The sequence below is a fragment of the Syngnathus floridae genome, chromosome 2, assembly GCF_059516105.1.
Source record: "Syngnathus floridae isolate MCC-2025c chromosome 2, RoL_Sflo_1.0, whole genome shotgun sequence".
NCBI lineage: Eukaryota > Metazoa > Chordata > Actinopteri > Syngnathiformes > Syngnathidae > Syngnathus > Syngnathus floridae.
The window spans coordinates 7,852,271-7,870,124 of record NC_142414.1 but is presented as its reverse complement, the minus strand read 5'-3'; the positions used below and the strand labels follow the sequence as shown (position 1 = coordinate 7,870,124).

At 43.4% G+C, this 17,854-nt stretch overlaps 2 protein-coding genes across 7 annotated transcripts in view; one reads left to right on the top strand and one right to left on the bottom strand.

Moving 5' to 3' along the window:
• The window catches only part of fam3a (FAM3 metabolism regulating signaling molecule A), a 39,017-nt gene extending 21,584 nt beyond the window's left edge, over positions 1-17,433 (top strand). Inside the window, exons 1-10 of one of the 4 annotated variants that reach the window (XM_088369785.1) lie at positions 13,710-13,936; positions 14,755-14,791; positions 14,864-14,971; positions 15,312-15,335; positions 15,514-15,640; positions 15,795-15,853; positions 15,917-15,967; positions 16,120-16,204; positions 16,410-16,536; positions 16,740-17,433. In XM_088369785.1, the coding sequence (XP_088225911.1) occupies positions 14,758-14,791; positions 14,864-14,971; positions 15,312-15,335; positions 15,514-15,640; positions 15,795-15,853; positions 15,917-15,967; positions 16,120-16,204; positions 16,410-16,536; positions 16,740-16,838 (714 nt within the window). In that variant the 5' untranslated portion in view covers positions 13,710-13,936; positions 14,755-14,757 and the 3' untranslated portion in view covers positions 16,839-17,433. Of the gene's footprint in view, positions 1-13,705; positions 13,937-14,669; positions 14,792-14,863; positions 14,972-15,311; positions 15,336-15,513; positions 15,641-15,794; positions 15,968-16,119; positions 16,205-16,409; positions 16,537-16,739 lie in introns of those variants that run through there. The other 3 variants (XM_088369783.1, XM_088369782.1, XM_088369784.1) reach the window with 3 other exon arrangements.
• On the bottom strand, positions 10,639-13,802 carry idh3g (isocitrate dehydrogenase (NAD(+)) 3 non-catalytic subunit gamma). 3 transcript variants are annotated; one of them, XM_088369770.1, is made up of 14 exons: positions 13,644-13,802; positions 13,411-13,503; positions 13,194-13,241; positions 13,005-13,016; positions 12,716-12,813; positions 12,522-12,637; positions 12,166-12,226; positions 11,959-12,091; positions 11,767-11,900; positions 11,602-11,704; positions 11,386-11,532; positions 11,225-11,319; positions 11,096-11,156; positions 10,639-11,027 (listed from the first exon to the last, which is right to left on the bottom strand). In XM_088369770.1, exons 2-14 carry the CDS (start codon positions 13,489-13,491, stop codon positions 10,926-10,928), a joined length of 1,191 nt encoding a protein of 396 aa, XP_088225896.1. In that variant the 5' UTR covers positions 13,492-13,503; positions 13,644-13,802; the 3' UTR covers positions 10,639-10,925. The 3 variants fall into 3 exon arrangements, with proteins under 3 accessions (XP_088225896.1, XP_088225895.1, XP_088225897.1); XM_088369769.1 differs by lacking the exon at positions 13,644-13,802 and having other exon boundaries at positions 13,411-13,634; XM_088369771.1 differs by lacking the exons at positions 13,005-13,016; positions 13,644-13,802 and having other exon boundaries at positions 13,411-13,634.
• Positions 17,434-17,854: the final 421 nt, after the last annotated feature.

Sequence of the window (17,854 nt, the reverse complement as noted above, 5' to 3'; positions counted from 1 at the left end):
CCGCAGAGCTATTGATTTTTCCACTGCTCTTGTCTGTTTGCGTTGGCTCCTTTTGGACATGGAGGGCCCCATTTTGTTCCCAGCGCAAGTCCAGCACAAAGAGCAAGTCTCAAGCCTGAGGGGCAAGCGATTGCGAGTGTTTGCGAAGGTCACAAACGCGGTCCGTCTAGTTCAGCAGTCTTCCGACTCCCAAAAATAAGCCACTTTTGACGTTTTGTAAGAACCCATCGTCGGATCGGAAGATGTGCGGGGAATGCTACGTTAACGTCTCACGCTAGCAGGCGATTGAGTTGGCAGATGTATTTGTTGACATTTTGTAGAAACCCATCGGATTGGAAGATGTGCGGGGAATGGTACGTTAGCTTGTCACGCTAGCAGGCCATTGAGTTGGCAGATGTATTTGTTGACGTTTTGTAGAAACCCATCGTCGGGTTGGAAGGCGTGAGGGGAATGCTACGTTAGCTTCTCACGCTAGGAGGCGGTTGACTTGGCAGACATATTTGTTGAATGTTCAAGGACTTGAATTGGATTCTTTGGAGTGTGCTAAGTTCAAGTTGATCAAGGAGCATCAAGTGAAGATTCTGAATTAGTTCCTCAAAGACGCAAAAGTTGTGTTTTATGAGCGTGCTTTGGTTTTGGAATTGACTTTTGGTTAGTGAATGGTTCCATCCTTGCTAATGCTAACGGCTGTTGACTTTGTGCTGGTTGATGTTCTGCTCAGGAAGACCCCCCCCACCCCCTCCCACTAGCTTGCGGCATTGATGCATCTGGTTTGTCATGATCTCATTTGTGATGCATTCCATGTATGTGCTCATGTCTGTGGACTCTATAAATTCTCCTGGCGCAGGTTCTAAAAATTGCTCATTTCGAGAAGTCCTTGAAGTCGGACTTGTGTCCCGATATTCTGCTTTCGGAGTGACATCGCACCTCGGAATGCATTCCCGGGTTAAAGGTTAGCTTGTTGTTCGAGTCACCTGGACTGTCGATTTGCGAGCGCTATCCCTTGTCCATCGTGCTCCGCGTTTCCGCCAATCAACGCCGTATCGTGTTCTCCATCGCTCTGTCATCAGTCTCAGGATAGTCACGCTGCCTGCTTCACTCCATTGTTGTTATCTTCTCATACACCTCAATTTTGCAGATTTCTTCTTTTCATTTTGCCAGATACTGAACCAGGGTGGGAAAAAAATATACCTCAAAATATACCTATATATACGTACCTCAAAGTACAAATGAAGATTGTCTTTTTTTTTTTTCTTGCAGGAAACTTAAAGGTCAATGAATAAATGAATAATTAAATAAATAAATAAACACATACATAAGTCAACACCTAAAAATAATTCAAATAGAAATAAAACATATTAAGAAAATACAATAAATAAATAAATAAATAAACACATAAGTAAACACCTAAAAATAATTAAAATAGAAATTAAACATTTTAGGAAAATATAATAAATAAATGAATAAATAAATGACTGATTTAAACAAATGCAACAGAAAAAAAATCATGTTAAATACATACAATATTCATCGTTTTCGGGTTACAAGAGTGGTCGCCAGTCAAGAAGCAGGAAAAGTTAGACAAAGGACCTGTGGTCAGGAGCGCTTCTTTTTTCCCCACCTGACCCAGGTAATAACCCCACCCTCCCCCCTTATTGTACTTTCTTCTGTCTGCTCCTAAATCCTCCAGATAGCTTCCACATCTCATCTTACCCCGTATCTTGGACTCAAATGACACTCTCCAGAACACCCAGGTGGTTGTGTGAAGCCTCCCATCGATCCCTCTGCTGCCTTCGCACAACTACTAAATGGTCTGGGTGTGGATCTTATTTACAAAACGGTATAATCATCAAAATTGTAACTGTAGATTAAATGATGTCATCCTAGTCGTGTAACAGGTTACAGTTCATTTTTGTAATTCGATTACATACAAACATTTATCAGAGCGAGTGATCCGATTTGGAGACCGTTGCGTGAACCTTGTGTCGCCTCCAGCGGTTTTTGTTTGTTGACCTCTCATTCTCGGAAAAGAGCAATAAAATCTACTTATAGTCGTTCCCGATGAATGACAATAATGCAAGAATGCGGAAGCTCGCCCAGCATGATTCGCCATGGCATGCACGCCTCGCGGCAGCGCTGACATGACGGAGCGATTGAACGATCACAGACCGCGCAAATGCGCCCGGCCGGGACGACATCCCATAAACGGCTCGCTCTCTTCCCTCACGTCCCAAAACAGAGCAGCACTATACATCACGCCGTCTTGGACTTCCTCTTCCTCGCTCGATCTCGGGCTCCTCCGACACTGAGCTCATTCAAGCGTTTTCCACCACTGCAGATGAATAAACATCATCATCGTAATTATCATCAGATGGATGACGTCAAGCTACGCTAAATCGGCTTCGCTCCAACTACGTTGAAATGTACACAGCAGAATTGGCGCTTTGCTTTTTCCAACTGGGACCCCCCTCCGTGTTTTTTTTGGCCTACGTTCAAAACAACATCGGATCAATTCTCCTGGCGATCATTCATGCCGGAGTCCAGACGCTCTCAAAATATATTATTATTTTTTATTAACGACTCAGTTAGTGTGTTATGGAGCATTTCAATATCTGGGATCCAAGTATGAGTAGATTTAAGTGGACCAAACGCAGAGGTGCCTTGAGATACAAGTTGAATTCATTCGTAGCCGCGCTTGGAACACAAATTGTTTTTCAAATCATTGATTCTGAATGGAAATGTTGCTTGACCTTCTTTGCTCTTTACAAAAAATGAACTTTTTTTTTTCCCCAACGTACGAACCATGGCTTGCTTGATCAATGTTTTCTCATTGGATGACTTTCGAACAGTCTCGTGTTGACGCCAAAGCTTTGCGTCTCTCCTCAAGGATCCGCTCGGTCTGATTTGCGCCCAAAAGTGAGATTGATATTTCTTCCATTGTCAATTTATCAGTTGTTCTTTTTCCACCAGCTGCGACTCGTCATCCATCTCTGTGTGTAACACAGGCTCACTCTATTTTTTTTTTTTTAGGAGATGTTTGAGGATTGAGGCCGAGCTTTCTAAACAAATCGCAGCGGCTCATCTGGTAGCTATCTGCACTCCTGTTTTGCAGAAGATGCATGATGTACGAGGGTTCACAGCAAATGTGAGCTAATGGCTTCACGTTGAGCCTTCGGCTCTTCACTACATCTTCTCATCCTTCCATATTGAAGATTAGTAACATGTTGCAAACTAGCAAGTCATACCGAATGGATGCCAGATTGTTTTCAAAATGATCTGATATCTTTTGTGAGGATCGGATAGAATCGGATTCGGTCATAAGATCGAGATTTCGTCTTGATCTCGTGACATCGCTACCTAAAACTGGATTTGTTGCTAACAAGATGAATCTGGGAGAACTTCAACATGCATACCAAGTGGAGACTGATTTTTTTTTTTTTTTTTTTTTGCAAGTGCTCTCTAGAATTGATGAGGTGCCCCGCAGGATTGAAATAACAAAGAAACTGAAAATGAGCTCAAGAAGTTACGCTCGCCAAGATTGTTTTGATTTGTATTTTGGAACACGCAAGACGTGTGACAGTTCTTCTGGCTACATTGGTGGAGACGTGACCGTTGCGAGTAATGTCCTCTAAATGAGCACTTTATATATTGCTGCTTCTCAAGCCAAGAGCTCTTATGTCACATTTTCCTATATTTAGTCACATGATATATATCAACCCCCACCTAAATGTTATTTTATTTTTCTTACAAATGAACGAGCAAACTGAAATGTTGAAAATGGAGAACATGTAATCCTAATGGTTGTTTTTTTTCCACTTTAAAAGTGCATTGAACGCTTTTACTCTAAGGACAAAACCTTTCTGTTATTTTCCCCTGAGATGGAAAATGGATTGCAAAACTGCAATCTGGCAGGCAGCATCTCAACCCTCCAGATCAACAATTTTAAAAGTTTCCGTCATTTTTGCCCCCTGCTCCACTTTCCACTTTTCTCCCAACAACAACAAGCGCTCTGTACCAAGCAAGTGCATGTTTATGAGCGCACATGAATTTATGCAAAGTCAAATAAAGTTACATCATAGCCAACAAATAAGATGTGACAGGTTGAAAAAAATAAAAGTACATTCAATCCAATTTGGATGCAGCAGGCGATAATTTATTGTACCCGGACATTTGCTAATATGTCGCCGCGCGGCAACTTTCGTCTTGAAACTATGAAAAATTGGTTTCAACACGTACACATCAGCGAACTAGCTCGGCATGCTTCTCTAAACAAACTTTGAATGGAAACACGCGCTGCACTTGCGCCCGATCGCCTCCCACAATGATCACGTTGTGCTGTCAGGCTTTTTTTTTTTCCTCGAGGGTCCACGGGCACAATGCTCAAGAGTCTTGATTTCTGCCTGACATCACCGCCTCTCCCCTTTCCTGCCCCCCCCCCCACACAAAAACAAACACCGCACACCTTCCATTTCCCAACATCTTGCCCTTTCCGCTTGATCCCTCTGATTCTTAATCCCAGTCCCCCCCGCCCCTCCCAGTCTGTTTTTCTTTTTCCAGGATGCTCATCTGCGCGCAATGCCCCGCGAGCGAACGAACGAACGAACGTCTTTTCCCCGTGACTGACAGCCAATCCGGTTCTTCCTGCTCCCGACGGAGGCGATTCCGGATCTGCCAGGCTTGATGGGCAGATAAATGTTTGCGTTGCGGCCGACTTTGATTGACAGCTCAACGTGGTTTCAATTAGACGAGCGTAACGAAACTTTGAATTCGAAAGAGCCAAGCCGCAGGGCCACATTCGATCCATCGAGTCGTCTGTTTTCCCCCTCAAACAACTCTTGTTAACATCTCCACGAAAACTACAAATCAATTTTATCTTTAGTCGTGCTTACTAAAAAAGCACAATTATTTTCCTTGACTTCTGATTCTGAACTCCACCAATTTCTTTTGTCGAACTTTTCCACAAAGGTTCAGCAAAGTTGTTAAAACAACATGAAAAAAAATGGAGGAAAGTCAAAATTGGAGGAAAGGGAAATGAAGAGAGTCCTTAAAAACACAAAAGCTTGACCACGGGTTCTCCAAATTGTTTCCTGAGATTGGGGGGAGCGTTTTCTTGACGGCATCTGCTTATATTCTGCTGTCAGTTTTTCTTTTTGGGGTCACATCTTTGCTGCGCGAGAGAAGAAAATTGCTCCTAGGCTTCTGACAAAGTGAGAAAGGGGAGAAGAAAAAAAAAAACGTCCGACAAACAAAAGTGAGAGAAGACGGGAAACAGAGTTGAGAGCAAAGCGTTCAGGAATTCATCGACGATGCAAAACGTGTTCAGAAACGACGAGTGGCTTTTTGCACATTTTGAACCGGAGAGCAGAAAAAAAAAATGGCTGGCACAGACATATCGTGCGTCACCTGCAACCATTTAAATCCAATCATTCAATGGAGATGTCTTTCCTGACTCGAGAAGAAGTCGCCTCCATCGGCTCCATCGCTTTTCTCGAGCCAACGAGTAATGCGTAGAACAAGATGGAAGCGTTTGCGGAGAAACCAAACAGAATTCGAGAGCAGTGATTACACAAGGGCTCAACTTTCTGTTTTTCCCCCGAGGGGGGAGATGTTTGGATGGCGCATGGAAAATCTCCCGTGCAAGGCGGTGAGGCCGCAGCGCACGGCCATTGTTGGCGGGCACGCACTTGCATGGATGCAAATGGCGGCGCTCTCCTGTTACACTCAATGAAACATTAAGAGTGTCAGTCAGCATATTGTCTATTTGCCGGGTGTCGGATTCGCAGTTGTCTTGAGTCGCCTCGTGTTGTTTTCGCAGTATCGAGCAACGGGACGATCGGCGGCCCGGCTTTGAAGTGGGCCCGTGTCAGACCCGCTGAAAGCATCAGCGAAAGAATGTCAAGATGTGAAGTATTTGTAAAGCTCGGGGCAGGCTTCATCGCTTCACGTAAGCGTCTCCTCCTCCATTTGTCACTCTCCCGACATCTTACAAGAAAATCAAAAGCCGGAGAGAGGATCAAGTGCCAAGAAATACATCCCAGCAAATCAAGCCTAATGGCGGGAGATGGGCTGAGAAGAGTCAAGTCAGCTTAGCGCTTCATTCCGCCCGGATTTACGGCTTCATCCCCTCCGGACCGGCTCCGCCGCCGCCGCAGCTTTCTCAAGATAAAAGGCTTGCAAGATGGAAGGAAGCTCCCGGCTCATCCTTAGAGCACGCTGCTCATTTTGCGTCGGGGCCAACGCCGTGACCTGCCCCGGCTTTTTTTACGCTTGACTTGCAGAGCAAACAAGATCTTAAAAAAAAAAATCTCATGATATCAATCTGCATACTATTTTCACGTTGCAACTCAAATTAGCAATGAGCTTCAAAAAGTGCGCTTTGACGCCAGGGGGACGCTACGCAGATATCAAAAATGTCAGCCAGCTATTTCTGAAAGTCATGGGCATTTCCCGAAAAATGAAGATTGACAAAACAATGGGCTCGACTGTGTGTCTTTCTCCTTTGGTTGCCGCCATCTTTGTTGTCTAGGTTTGAATCTGCAAGTTTTAGCAAGTATAACTTGTTGTTGTTGCAAATTTGGGCTCATCTAATCAGGGCTTGACAACGCCAATGATTTGTTTGCCTCATTCTTTCCCCCCCCCCAAATTCCCCCTTCAGAAGCATCCCACAGATTCTCATTTATCATCCAGGCCTGGCACCAGCACCGGCAGTGACCGCGCATTTGTCCAATTGCCGGGAAAAACTGCGATCCAAATAAATAACTGCTTGTCTTTTCTTTTTGAATTCATTCTGAGGGATAATTGATTTATTTTGGAAAATCAAATCCAAAACTTTTGAAGGCTAAATCTCGGGATTTTTATGTTTTTTTATTTACCCTCCCACATCAATACCAAGGCAAGCATTGTTTTTTTTATTATTAACTTAACGACAATCTCCAGCAAGGATCAGCTATGCTCCTGTGACGCTCGGATTGCTCCCCGCAGCCATTGGCAGCGATTAAACGAATGCGCGTGAAATCATGTGAAGGTTCGTCACACGCTATTCCAGGCCCTTCCATTCATTCGGTCCGCAAACGCCAAGAGCAGGGCCCCAAAAATAATCAAAGTTGTGTTTTCTGCTGGCTTTACGCACATGCTTTCGTCTTTGGAGACGCTTCACCTGGGGAGAACCAACGTGGGGGTCTCGACTTTTTCAGATAAATCTTAATTTTGCTGTTTTTGTGTTTTATGGACAGAATTTGAGCTCAGTGTTGAAAGTTTTGGTGGCCGTTCGGTGTCATTTCCAGATTGTGAGGAATTTTAAATAATCGATTTGCGCGCTGGGAAATGGACGCATGGGTTAGCTTGTAGCAAATAGCCACACGTTTATTTGATTAAAACGTGAATAAATACTTTGCTTTAGCAACCGTGGGGGAAAAAAAAAACACTTGTGCAGACACCCAAAGGGAGGGGGGCTGAAAAAGAGCCAAGACGCTCCGGTTTTAAGGGAGCCTTGTGATGACGTCAGACAAGCGCAACCCAGGTTTTCATGAGGTCGGCGCGATCGCTCCGGCTGCAATGTTACTCTGGCACGGACTCCTCAACTGCCGGCAGACGGCAGTTACGTATCCAAACATGAGAGAACATTGGCAAGAGAGGGAGAATTGTTTCCAGGAGAACAAATAGGCCATCGATAACCGGCTCCCCACTGAGCTGCCTTCTTTGTCTCGTGCGCATCCAGTTCAAGCATGCGCTTTTTTTTTTTTAACTCACTAAATGTGATGTTAATTAGCACGCTAAGTAGATCAAGTAGCAGATTAAGTACTGACGCTGACAACGGAGTAAATCGGTTCGTGTTGTCATAAAATATTGATATTCACTTTTAGTGTATTGATTAGTTATTCCAACAGAGGCCGCAACAATATATTGCAAGACAGATTTTTTTTTTTCTGGCTGATCCCTAATGATGACAAAGACCTTCTGGTTTCAGCAGCCAAGAGCTTTCTATGCTTTCATTATGAAGAAGGAGGTGTTAAAGATACGACTCAGGATTTGCTCGCCCACATGGCCAAGACGGATCTTTTTATGCTCCTCCTCCTTTCACCCCACTTATATTCCAAAGGCATTTTTATTCTCACTCTCTTTTTTTATGGGGTTCCATTTGATTTGTTTTCCACAACATTTGGACTCATTAGTCATGATAGATTAGGCCCGTCACAGCTGAGGAAGATACTGGCCCCAAATACAACCAGCTTGATAGCAAATAGCAGACCGCTGACGTATTTGCATTCTCTTGTGTATGTTGAGCTGAGATGTGTGTGTGTGTGTGTGTGTGTGTAGTGGGGCTAGCTCCATTAGGGATGAATGGAGTTGGCTGACTGGTTGCAGCTGTAAGGCAAAATCTGGGAAAAGCAGCTTGATTAATGACAATGTTCTGCTTAGGGTTCTTTTCACGTACTGCTCGGTATCGGATAAGAAGGCATTTAAAAAAAAAAAAAAGAGCCATTCAGCGTGACCGCAAATACGCTCACCAAGCGCAACGTTCGATACAGCGGGACATTGACAAGATCCAAGCGAAAGCTGGAGCGAAAAACGTCCGACCGGCCGGAATACTTTCACTCCATGGAAGAAGGGCAAGAAGGACAAGGAAATACAAGTCACGGAAAAAATAACTTTGGAATGAGTCAACAAGTGATGGATGTATTTTGGATTGCATGTAAGCAGCATGGTTCCTTCCAAGTAAAAGCACCTGCTTCGACCTCAAAAACAAGTTGACCATTTTGCCAAGCTGAACAATTTGGAGTTAAAACACATTCGACCCTCGATTACTTATTTATTTCGACTCGGAACTACTGCTGCTCTGACGCAAACTGCCAGGCAACACACTGGAGCTCATTTTGGCCGCCATTAAATGGATTATCTGTGCCGTCTTTGTATTTTTATTATCTTGGATAAAAGAGAAGAATATCTACCACGAGTTAAGCGAGGTCTGAGCGTCCACAATGGAGGCATTTGTTACGAGACGTAATGTGAAACGCAATCATAGTTTTGTAAGAGTAAGACACAAGTTCAGATGGCACTTTTACAAAAAAGCAGATAACTTAAGATTGACTCGCTTGTTTGAATTTCCTGTCAAGTGAAACATAAATGTTGAATTTATAAATTTGACACATCGAAGTCCTGCCAAATTCGGATGCTAACACAAATTGCCAAGTATTGTGTTTGAAAGGAGGCTTCAAGTTGTTGTCTCAGCTCTCAAATGCTGTGAGTGTGTCCGCCTCATGTTTGAAAAGACAATTTGCTGATAAATGTGTGCTACTTAGTTTCTTATCGATCCCATTGGAGCTTTGCGTGGCTCGTCGAGAGGCGCTAGCCAGCAGCTAGCTCTTGAAAAGTGTCATTTTCCTCCATTTGCTCATCTTGGAGCATTCCTGCCCTCCTCTCTAAGTACCAGCCCCGCCTGAACCATAAAAACGACCCGCTGTTCTGATTTTAGTGCTTCGCGTGAATTCTCAAATATTTCCTGTGACTCCTGCAATGTGCTCAAGTACCAGTCATTGCTGTTTGGTGCATCAATTGCAATTATTATTATTTTTTTAATATACTTTGGGATGTTCCACTTTGTGAGAAGCCATTGAATGCACCTTGACCCTACCCCGGAACGTGTGAGTACAGCTGAGGACTTAACGGGGTTTTATGATGCAAGAGGTGACCACATGGGAATACTGCATAGTATTTAGTTACAAAGACAGTTGGGCCCTTAGGAGTTTTCCACTGAACGCTGGCCATGATGATCAAGTGGCCAGGGGTCTGTTGCGACATCCTCCCTCGCCCCCCCCCGCCCCTGCTGCGCAATCCACTGGCCAGCTGGTCCCAGCTTTGGTTCCAGAGCGGGTCTGGACACTAACTTTTGCACTGGTAGCTCTGCTGCGGCCAACTAAAAAAAGTCGGTGGCACCAGCACAGGGTTTGGTTGCGCCCTTTTTCGGGAGAGGTGTCGCATAACCTTATTTGCGGATGTCACGTTATGTTTGAAAACACAACTTGCTGAAAAATCTCTCTCTCTCTCTCTCTCTCTCTCTCTCTCTCTCTCTCTCTCTCTCTCTCTATCTCTATCTCTATCTCTATCTATCTATCACTCTATCTATCTATATCTATCTATCTATCTATCTCTCTATCTCTCTATCTCTATCTATCTATATCTCTCTCTGTCTCTCTCTGACTCTCTCTGTCTCTCTCTGTCTCTCTCTGTCTCTCTCTCTCAATTACGTTTAAGCAAGTTTTCTGCCAAGGATGTCTTGTTGATGCAAGTTCATTGTTTTAGCTTCCAGTCTCCGTATGCGTGTAGACCATTCTCAGCAGTTTTCGTCATCTCGGAATACAACAGGGAGCTTCTGCCCCCTAGCGGTAAAATGGAAATATAGCAAGTTGTAAAAGCCAATTTGTCAGAAAGGAGCCCTGGCAAAAGTTGCTCTAAACAGATGCTCTAGCTTATTTATTGATGACTCAAAGTCGCTTTTTTTTTTCTAAATGCTCCAATAGACTTGCTCATGTGACCGATTTGTTTTGATCATATTGAAGCAGCTTAAAAAGGACAATTCCACATTAATTATTCTGTATTGATATTATGTTAGAGCACAATCATACACCATTAAAGTCGAGATTCATTGGAGACAAAAAGCAGGTTTATTTGTGCAGTTTACATTAAGATGCTTTGATGATATGATGTCGACATACAAAATAGTACAGTTTAAGTCGAGCGAAATTTTGTATAAGTTACAGCACAGCAGCAAGTCGTGAATTGTGATCCACGAAGTCAAGTCTTTCGCTATCAACTCTCATTTAACCTTTACAATTTGTGAACACACTTACAGTATACCATTTACCATTTTCGAGCTAAAGTCTGCTTTTATGGAATACGACATAGATATGTGCGCCCGCTATGGACGCTTACATCTCAGCTGTGCGTTGTCCTTTGCTTTGGATGATTCGCATGATGGACTGAACCACTTCGGACGTGGTGCCCTGGCCGCCGATGTCCGCTGTGTGCAACTGAACCACAACAACATTGTGTTAAAGGGGAGCACAGCAAAGGGCATGTCAGGGGGAGCAGGACTCACCCGAGTTTCATTCATGGTTGTGAGTACTGCATTGCGGATTAGGTTTGCGTGATCGTAAAGCCTGGAGGAAAGCAAAAATGCGTTGAAGGAGGCGCACGGCAGAAGAAGGCAGAAAGCGTGAGGACCTACTTAAGATGGTCGAGCATCATGCAGCTAGCGAGCAGCAGGGCGGTGGGATTGGCAATGTTCTTGTTTGCGATACTTTTCCCCGTGTTCCTTGTGGCCTGGAGGAAAAAAAAATCTTAATAAGTTTGGTGCAATTTTCTTCCGAGGTGCTCCGGAACGCTCACCGTTTCAAAAACGGCGTAGTTTTGGCCGTAATTGGCGCCGGGCACCAGGCCAGGTCCTCCCACCAGGCCGGCGCACACGTTGCTCACCACGTTGCCGTACAGGTTGGGCATCACCATCACGTCAAACTGCTGCGGCTTGGACACCAGCTGGAGGCACAGTCAGACGGGTCCGCAACTTGCTGCCAACTCGGCCATTTTGCATGTTCTCTCCCTCACCTGCATGGTGGTGTTGTCCACAATCATGCTATCGAAGGTGATGTCGGGGTATCCCGAGGCCACCTCCTTGCAACACTGCAGGAACAAGCCGTCGCCTAGCTTCCTGTTGGCGGCCGCGCAACAGTTAGCCAAATCCAGGAGAGAAGAATCGCGCGCACAACTCACATGATGTTAGCCTTGTGGATAGCCGTCACCCTGCGTCGGCCTTTCTCTCTGGCCAGCCGGAAGGCGTACTCGGCAATTCGGAGCGAATTGTTCCTCGTGATTATCTTAAGAGACTCCACAACACCGGAGACGCTCTGAAAGAGAGCTGAGTCTTTACAGCAAGCTAACAGGGAGGAGAAGGATCGGTCCCACCTCGTGCTCCAGACTGCTGTACTCTCCCTCGGTGTTTTCCCGAACGATCAAGATGTCGATGTTCTTGTGGCGAGTCTGGACGCCGGGCAGGGACTGACAGTGCATCACGTTGGCATACAGGTCCAAACTCGTGCTGTAGACACATTATGGAAATTATGAAGCTACGAACGTGAATAAAACAATGTCGACCTAACATTTAAAACTTACCGAAGAAGATTGTTCCCGGATTTGACAGACGGGGGCATGTTATGCCTGGTTTCTATGTTACCTGGCAGGAGAATTAAGGATTGACATGATGATACAACTTATGTCTACATGTGTTGCGCCACCGTTAGTATTGATATCATTAGAAATGCTATTCGTGAGCCTGCCTATGCTGTTTTGCATTGTGTGTTAGCATTCAGCTAAGTTGACTTTCCAAAGGAAAATCTATGTAGTTACATTCTGCATATGGGTTGTTTTATGTTTGCATAAAATATTGATTTCAGTTAATGATCACTTAAATATGACAAAAAAAAAGCTAAAGGAATGGATAAAAACTGATGACAGAGAAAACAACTCACCTTTGAGGGCTACTCCATTACGGCGAATGGCAGTGATGGCGTTATTGATGTCATCTTCGGTCTCCAAGGCGGAATTGACCTGGACCACCTCAAAGTCCACAGGGACACAGCTGAACCTACAGATAAGACACAGGGTGAAGCAAAAGCTCTGTGGCTGCATGGCTCTACTTTACTTGTTTTTTAGTCTGACCAACCTGAACACTTCCCTGACGTGACTAAACAGCTCTGGACCGATTCCATCTCCAGGGATTAGAGTGACAGTATGTCTGCCGCCATACTTTGCTGGAGGCGGCTGTGACAAATTAGATGCAACAAATTGTGACTTTTATCTCTCTTGTGAACATCTGTTAAAGTATAATTTGATGTATTTTAAGACTTCTTGTGAACAACGTGACAGCTGTGCTAATGCAGAGACATTTAAGAGCCATGTTTAAAATGTTAAAATAAACATTTGCAATTACTGTGTACCCGTCCCATACTTACAATGTTACTTCCCTTTGGATGCAGATGAGCAGCAAGGAAAGCAGATGAAACGTTAAAAAAAACAGATCAATTTGTAAAGTTAAAACCAAAACAGATTCACACACATGACATTTTAATCCGTGTGACCAGATTAAGGGACAAGAAAGCCCCACTTGTATTCACACTGACACGTTAGATTAAAACACTCACAGTCAACACCGTCTTATTCCTGTGACTTGTGACTGTTGGTCCAAATACCTGAAGAATAAAAATAAAAATCAGTCATTATTTGACGAGTAAAATACTGTAGATTATTAGATTATCGTGGTTTGACCTTGTGCCACCACAATGATCATAAAAAGAGTTCGACATAGAACCCACGCACATTAGTTCGGACCTTATATAAAAGAAAGGTTTGTCGCCTTACTTTAATCGCGTTTCCAGCAATTCCAGCCCGGAAAGGTTGGATTATTTTGGACATGGAGAATGCGGCACAGGGAGCAGCCATCTTGGGTTAGTACTAGCGGTACAAGAAAAGAGAAATAGTAGTTTTATTCCTTTATTTATTTTTTAACCTTAATGCAATTTTTATGCATTTACTATTTGTCCAATGAAACGTCTAGTTCGTGCTGTTGTGATTTAATGTCTATAAAAACGTACTTTAAAGATTTAGGGTGGATTGCGGAAATCTTGAGACGGCCAATCACGTGACGTTAGATGCGCATGCTCCGTGCAGGAGGAGTTGATATTTCCGGAAAATAATCGACATGATTTAAATGTAATCTGCTGCGTTTCTTCTCCCCGCACCTGTATTACGAATACGGAAAGAAACACGCGTGTATTTGCGTGCAAATATTTGCTTGAGCCGTACCCACGACACATGCCCAAATGAGGAAGCTGCGGAAAAAGTAGTTCAACTTTTCTGGCGAACGACGCTTGTTCCTTAATTCCAGGTTAGTGACGACAACCAAAAACGCAACACTTGACTGAAGCTTACAAACGGCACCTCGACGGTCGTGTCATGCTTGCAAATAATATGTCGTTAAATCGCGAATTTATTTCGCTTTAAATGTTTGAAGTTTGTCACTCAGGCGCAAAAGTCGCGACCCGCCTTTTTTTTTTTCTTATGTTAAAGTCAAGAAACTGTATTGTTTTAAAATAACACTTGGAACGCGTAAGGAACGCGTAAAACACATGTTTACGCGTTCCAACAATTTATTAAGAAAGGGAGGATTAAAATGATACCTACATTGTACTAAACATGGAAAGAGAATAATAAGTCTAATAGGTTAGGGTTAGTTGGTAATTTAAAATAGCCACGTAATTTTGCGTTAAAGTCTAATGGTGGTTTAATGCTAATATAATGGGAAACTCCATAGATCGATTAGCAAATATCAGCAGCGTCATGGCGTTACAAATCATCAATTTAAAATGTTAATCGTTAAACAGAGAGAGAGAGAGTCAATTTTATTTATATAGCCCTTAATCAGAAACATGTCTCATGGCCACAGTTGAAAATTATTCTCAACATCCCCTGGCATCAACAACAACCATCTGTTTTTATGCAATTGAATCTTATTGCATGCTAGTTTTCCTTATTAAAGAAAGATTATTTAGTGCATGCTATCTGTACATATATTTGTTAGTTTATCTGTTGCTGATGTTTAACAAAGTTGTCTATTTCAGCGTGACAAATGGAAAACTTTTATTTGACAAGCCCCAGGGGAAAAAATGCTCGTTAACCAACCACTTGTTTTTCCTCCCACGCCAGTCCATGACCACGAGAAAGCAAATCATGAGATTAACAGGTAGGTTTGGATTTTTTATTTTTTTTTCTTCTCACCATTTTCTCACCCGGTGTCTTCCATTTGACTCGGCAGGCCCCGTGCGCGTCGTGGCTGTGCTCCTCTTGGTGGGACTCACGTGGCTCCTTGCAAGCACGTTGTTTGGAGGCGACAGTGCTTCATTCGTGCGCCATTTCCTCAATAGTAAGGAATGCCGCACCACCATTACGACTCTTTACAAGGATACACACCCACAAACAGTTTAGCAAATCACTACTTTTGTCTGACATCTTATCTCGCAAAGCCAAATGTTGTCAGAGCTCTGACAGCGTTATCATCGTCGTCATGGCAACGTTTCTGTTGTCTCGGTGAGATGCGATGAGATTTGTGCCTGGTGAGGCGGGACATTCAGAATTTCCACAAGGCAAACAGAGTGATGCCAGAATTTCTTTCAAACGTACAATATTTATGTAATGGAAATACGTATATGTATCTATGTATGCATGTATGTGTGACGCCCCCCTCTGCTTTTTTTTTTTTTCAGGTGCAAGTCAGGAACCAACAGCAGGTACGGCTGCATTAATAGATTCTATATGCTTTTAAATATTAATAATTATGATAATGGTCATAAATAGAGAGAAGATGTTTACTTATCAATGGTCCATCAACAGTGGGATGGGAAAAGGAGGGACAAACCCCTCCCCCACAAGTAACATCTTGATCTTTCTCCTTTTTTTTTTATGAAGCTGACATTCGGCCCCGCAGGTATAAATGCGGCCTTTCTGCAGCGTGCCCGCCCAAACATCTGGCTTTCCGCCTGGTGTCGGGAGCTGCTAACATCATCGGGCCCAAAATCTGTCTGGAGGACAAGATGTGAGATTTGCTGCTTTGTGTCACCACCTCTTGGAGTTCATTTGCTTCCCCCTGTTTGAGTAGATGACAGCAAGCACACTTTGTTCTCGTCTGTCCTCCCGTTCATCTGGACGCCACTCAAGCTGAGTGTCTGTTTTGTCTCACTGACGCACAGGTTATTAAGCAGCGTGAAAAACAACATCGGCCGAGGATTAAACATCGCTTTGGTGAACGGTACAATGAACCGAGCGGTTTGTGACGCGCGCTCAGTTTTACACACTTTTTTTTTTTTTTTAGGGGTGACCGGTGAACCTTTGGAAACCAAGACCTTTGACATGTGGGCAGGAGGTAATAAAAATTGACATTGTCCACTTTGCAGTAGCAAATTGATGTTTGACCACAATCAGTTCCATGGTCGTCTTCAAGGTGCCATTGTAAATGTGATATTAGGTGCAAATGACTCTGACTGACCAATTCATGGCTCACGTGATGTTTGTCAGATGTTTCGGACCTATTGAAATATCTGCGGCCGCTCCACGAGGGAACACTGGTGTTTGTGGCCTCTTTTGATGATCCTGCTACAAAGTAAGAGTGCACCAAGCGCATCATGGCTAGTGTCACACATACGTTATTACCTTAACCCATTTCATCGCTATGATTTTGCGGCACCCTCTTTAGCAGTACACTACGGAGTACCCCCAGGATCCGTTTTGAGTCCCCTATTAATTTTTTTTTTAAGCTCCTCACTGTATTCATTTATAGTCCGGCCCCCCACTTTTTTCATCGCCAGGTTGAATGCAGAGTCTCGGCGTATGTTTGAGGAGCTCGGGAGCACCGCCATCAAGGAATTGGCTTTTCGGGACAGCTGGGTGTTTGTTGGCGCCAAGGGCATCGAGAACAAGAGTCCATTTGAGCAGGTAGGCAATAATAAATGTAACTCATCAGTTTATTTATTAACGGACAATGGAATTAATTTGGATTTGAATGATCTTGTTCTACTCTAGTAGTTGTGTTCATTTTATTTGGCACAAAAACAACCACAGCATACAGCATTGTCGGCGGGAATCTCATCTTTCCGTGTGGTTGACATCAGATCTGTTTGGTTTGTCGTTCCCATTAGCGCATGAAGAACAGCAAGAGTAACAACAAATACGAAGGGTGGCCTGAGTCACTGGAGATGGACGGCTGCATTCCCTTACGGCCGGCCGTGTCAGTTTAATTCGCTTCTTTGCGGGGAGCGTTTCCATGACAACCAACTGATTCTGATGCACACATCTCGGACATGTAACAATGGAGCCGGAGTCGGTTTTCCTTTGAAAGAAAGTGATCGTTTCTCTTCGCCCTGCCAAAAAGGCCCCCCATTAAGTCGCACCATGTCCTGAGGTTCTCCAAACGCTTTTTAGGGTTCTCACGAAGGGTAACGTTTTGCCTGAAGTTAAAATGTAAGCGCTGTATTCCATATTCAAGTCGAAGTAGCTCTTTTTAATGCTGTGACAAATATTTCTGTGAAATTGTACGCAAAATAGTCGGAGCCGTTTTATACCTTCAAACCTGATGCACAAACCTACGGCGTCGCTTAACTGTTTAGTTTGCCAACTTGTTTCACTTTCTTAAAATTATTTATTGAAATGCCAAACGCAGATGCTTTCTGAAACCATCTAGACTGCTCAATAGTTTCATAATATCCAATGCTGGTTGATATTTGTCCACTGAGTGCTTTGTTGCATTATGTTTGCAAATGTATGTTTTTTTTTCCCTAAATGTTTGACATGTTGGAACTATTTAAAGACATAGCAATACATTTAGGAATTGTTTTCTGTTGCTTTTGACTGGTTATAATTTTATACAAAGCTTTGTGTGCGTGACAAAAGTTACTATTAAATCATTTTTAAGTTTTACAAAAAAATACGATTTATTCAAAACATAGCATACAATTACAAAGACATTAAAATGAATGCAAATAACCTTCGATGGAGTGAAAAATGAAGAGGGATTACTAAAATTGTAAAAGTGTTTTGCATTTAAAATGTTTTATTATATTTGAAGCCATTATTTTAACCTTTTGTTTAGGTACACAGTTCATCGTATTTTAATGTCGGTCGTCGTGATGGTGGTACTTGGAAGCGGCTACAATAATTTTTGGGTTTTTTTTTTGTCAAAACTTGGAGAAGTGCAATCAGTTTACGCATAAATTCCACCAGAGGGCGACATAAGCGCAAGTATCAGGGTTGTTCG

What these genes read in the sequence shown, in the direction of transcription:
- idh3g (XM_088369770.1), bottom strand. Translation starts at nt 13,491, where the DNA reads ATGGCTGCTCCCTGTGCCGCATTCTCCATGTCCAAAATAATCCAACCT. An exon ending in TAATGGAGTAGCCCTCAAAG is followed by an intron (nt 12,227 to 12,521) that starts GTGAGTTGTTTT and finishes TTCTCCTGCCAG; the next exon opens with GTAACATAGAAACCAGGCAT. An exon ending in TGGACAACACCACCATGCAG is followed by an intron (nt 11,533 to 11,601) that starts GTGAGGGAGAGA and finishes CTGTGCCTCCAG; the next exon opens with CTGGTGTCCAAGCCGCAGCA.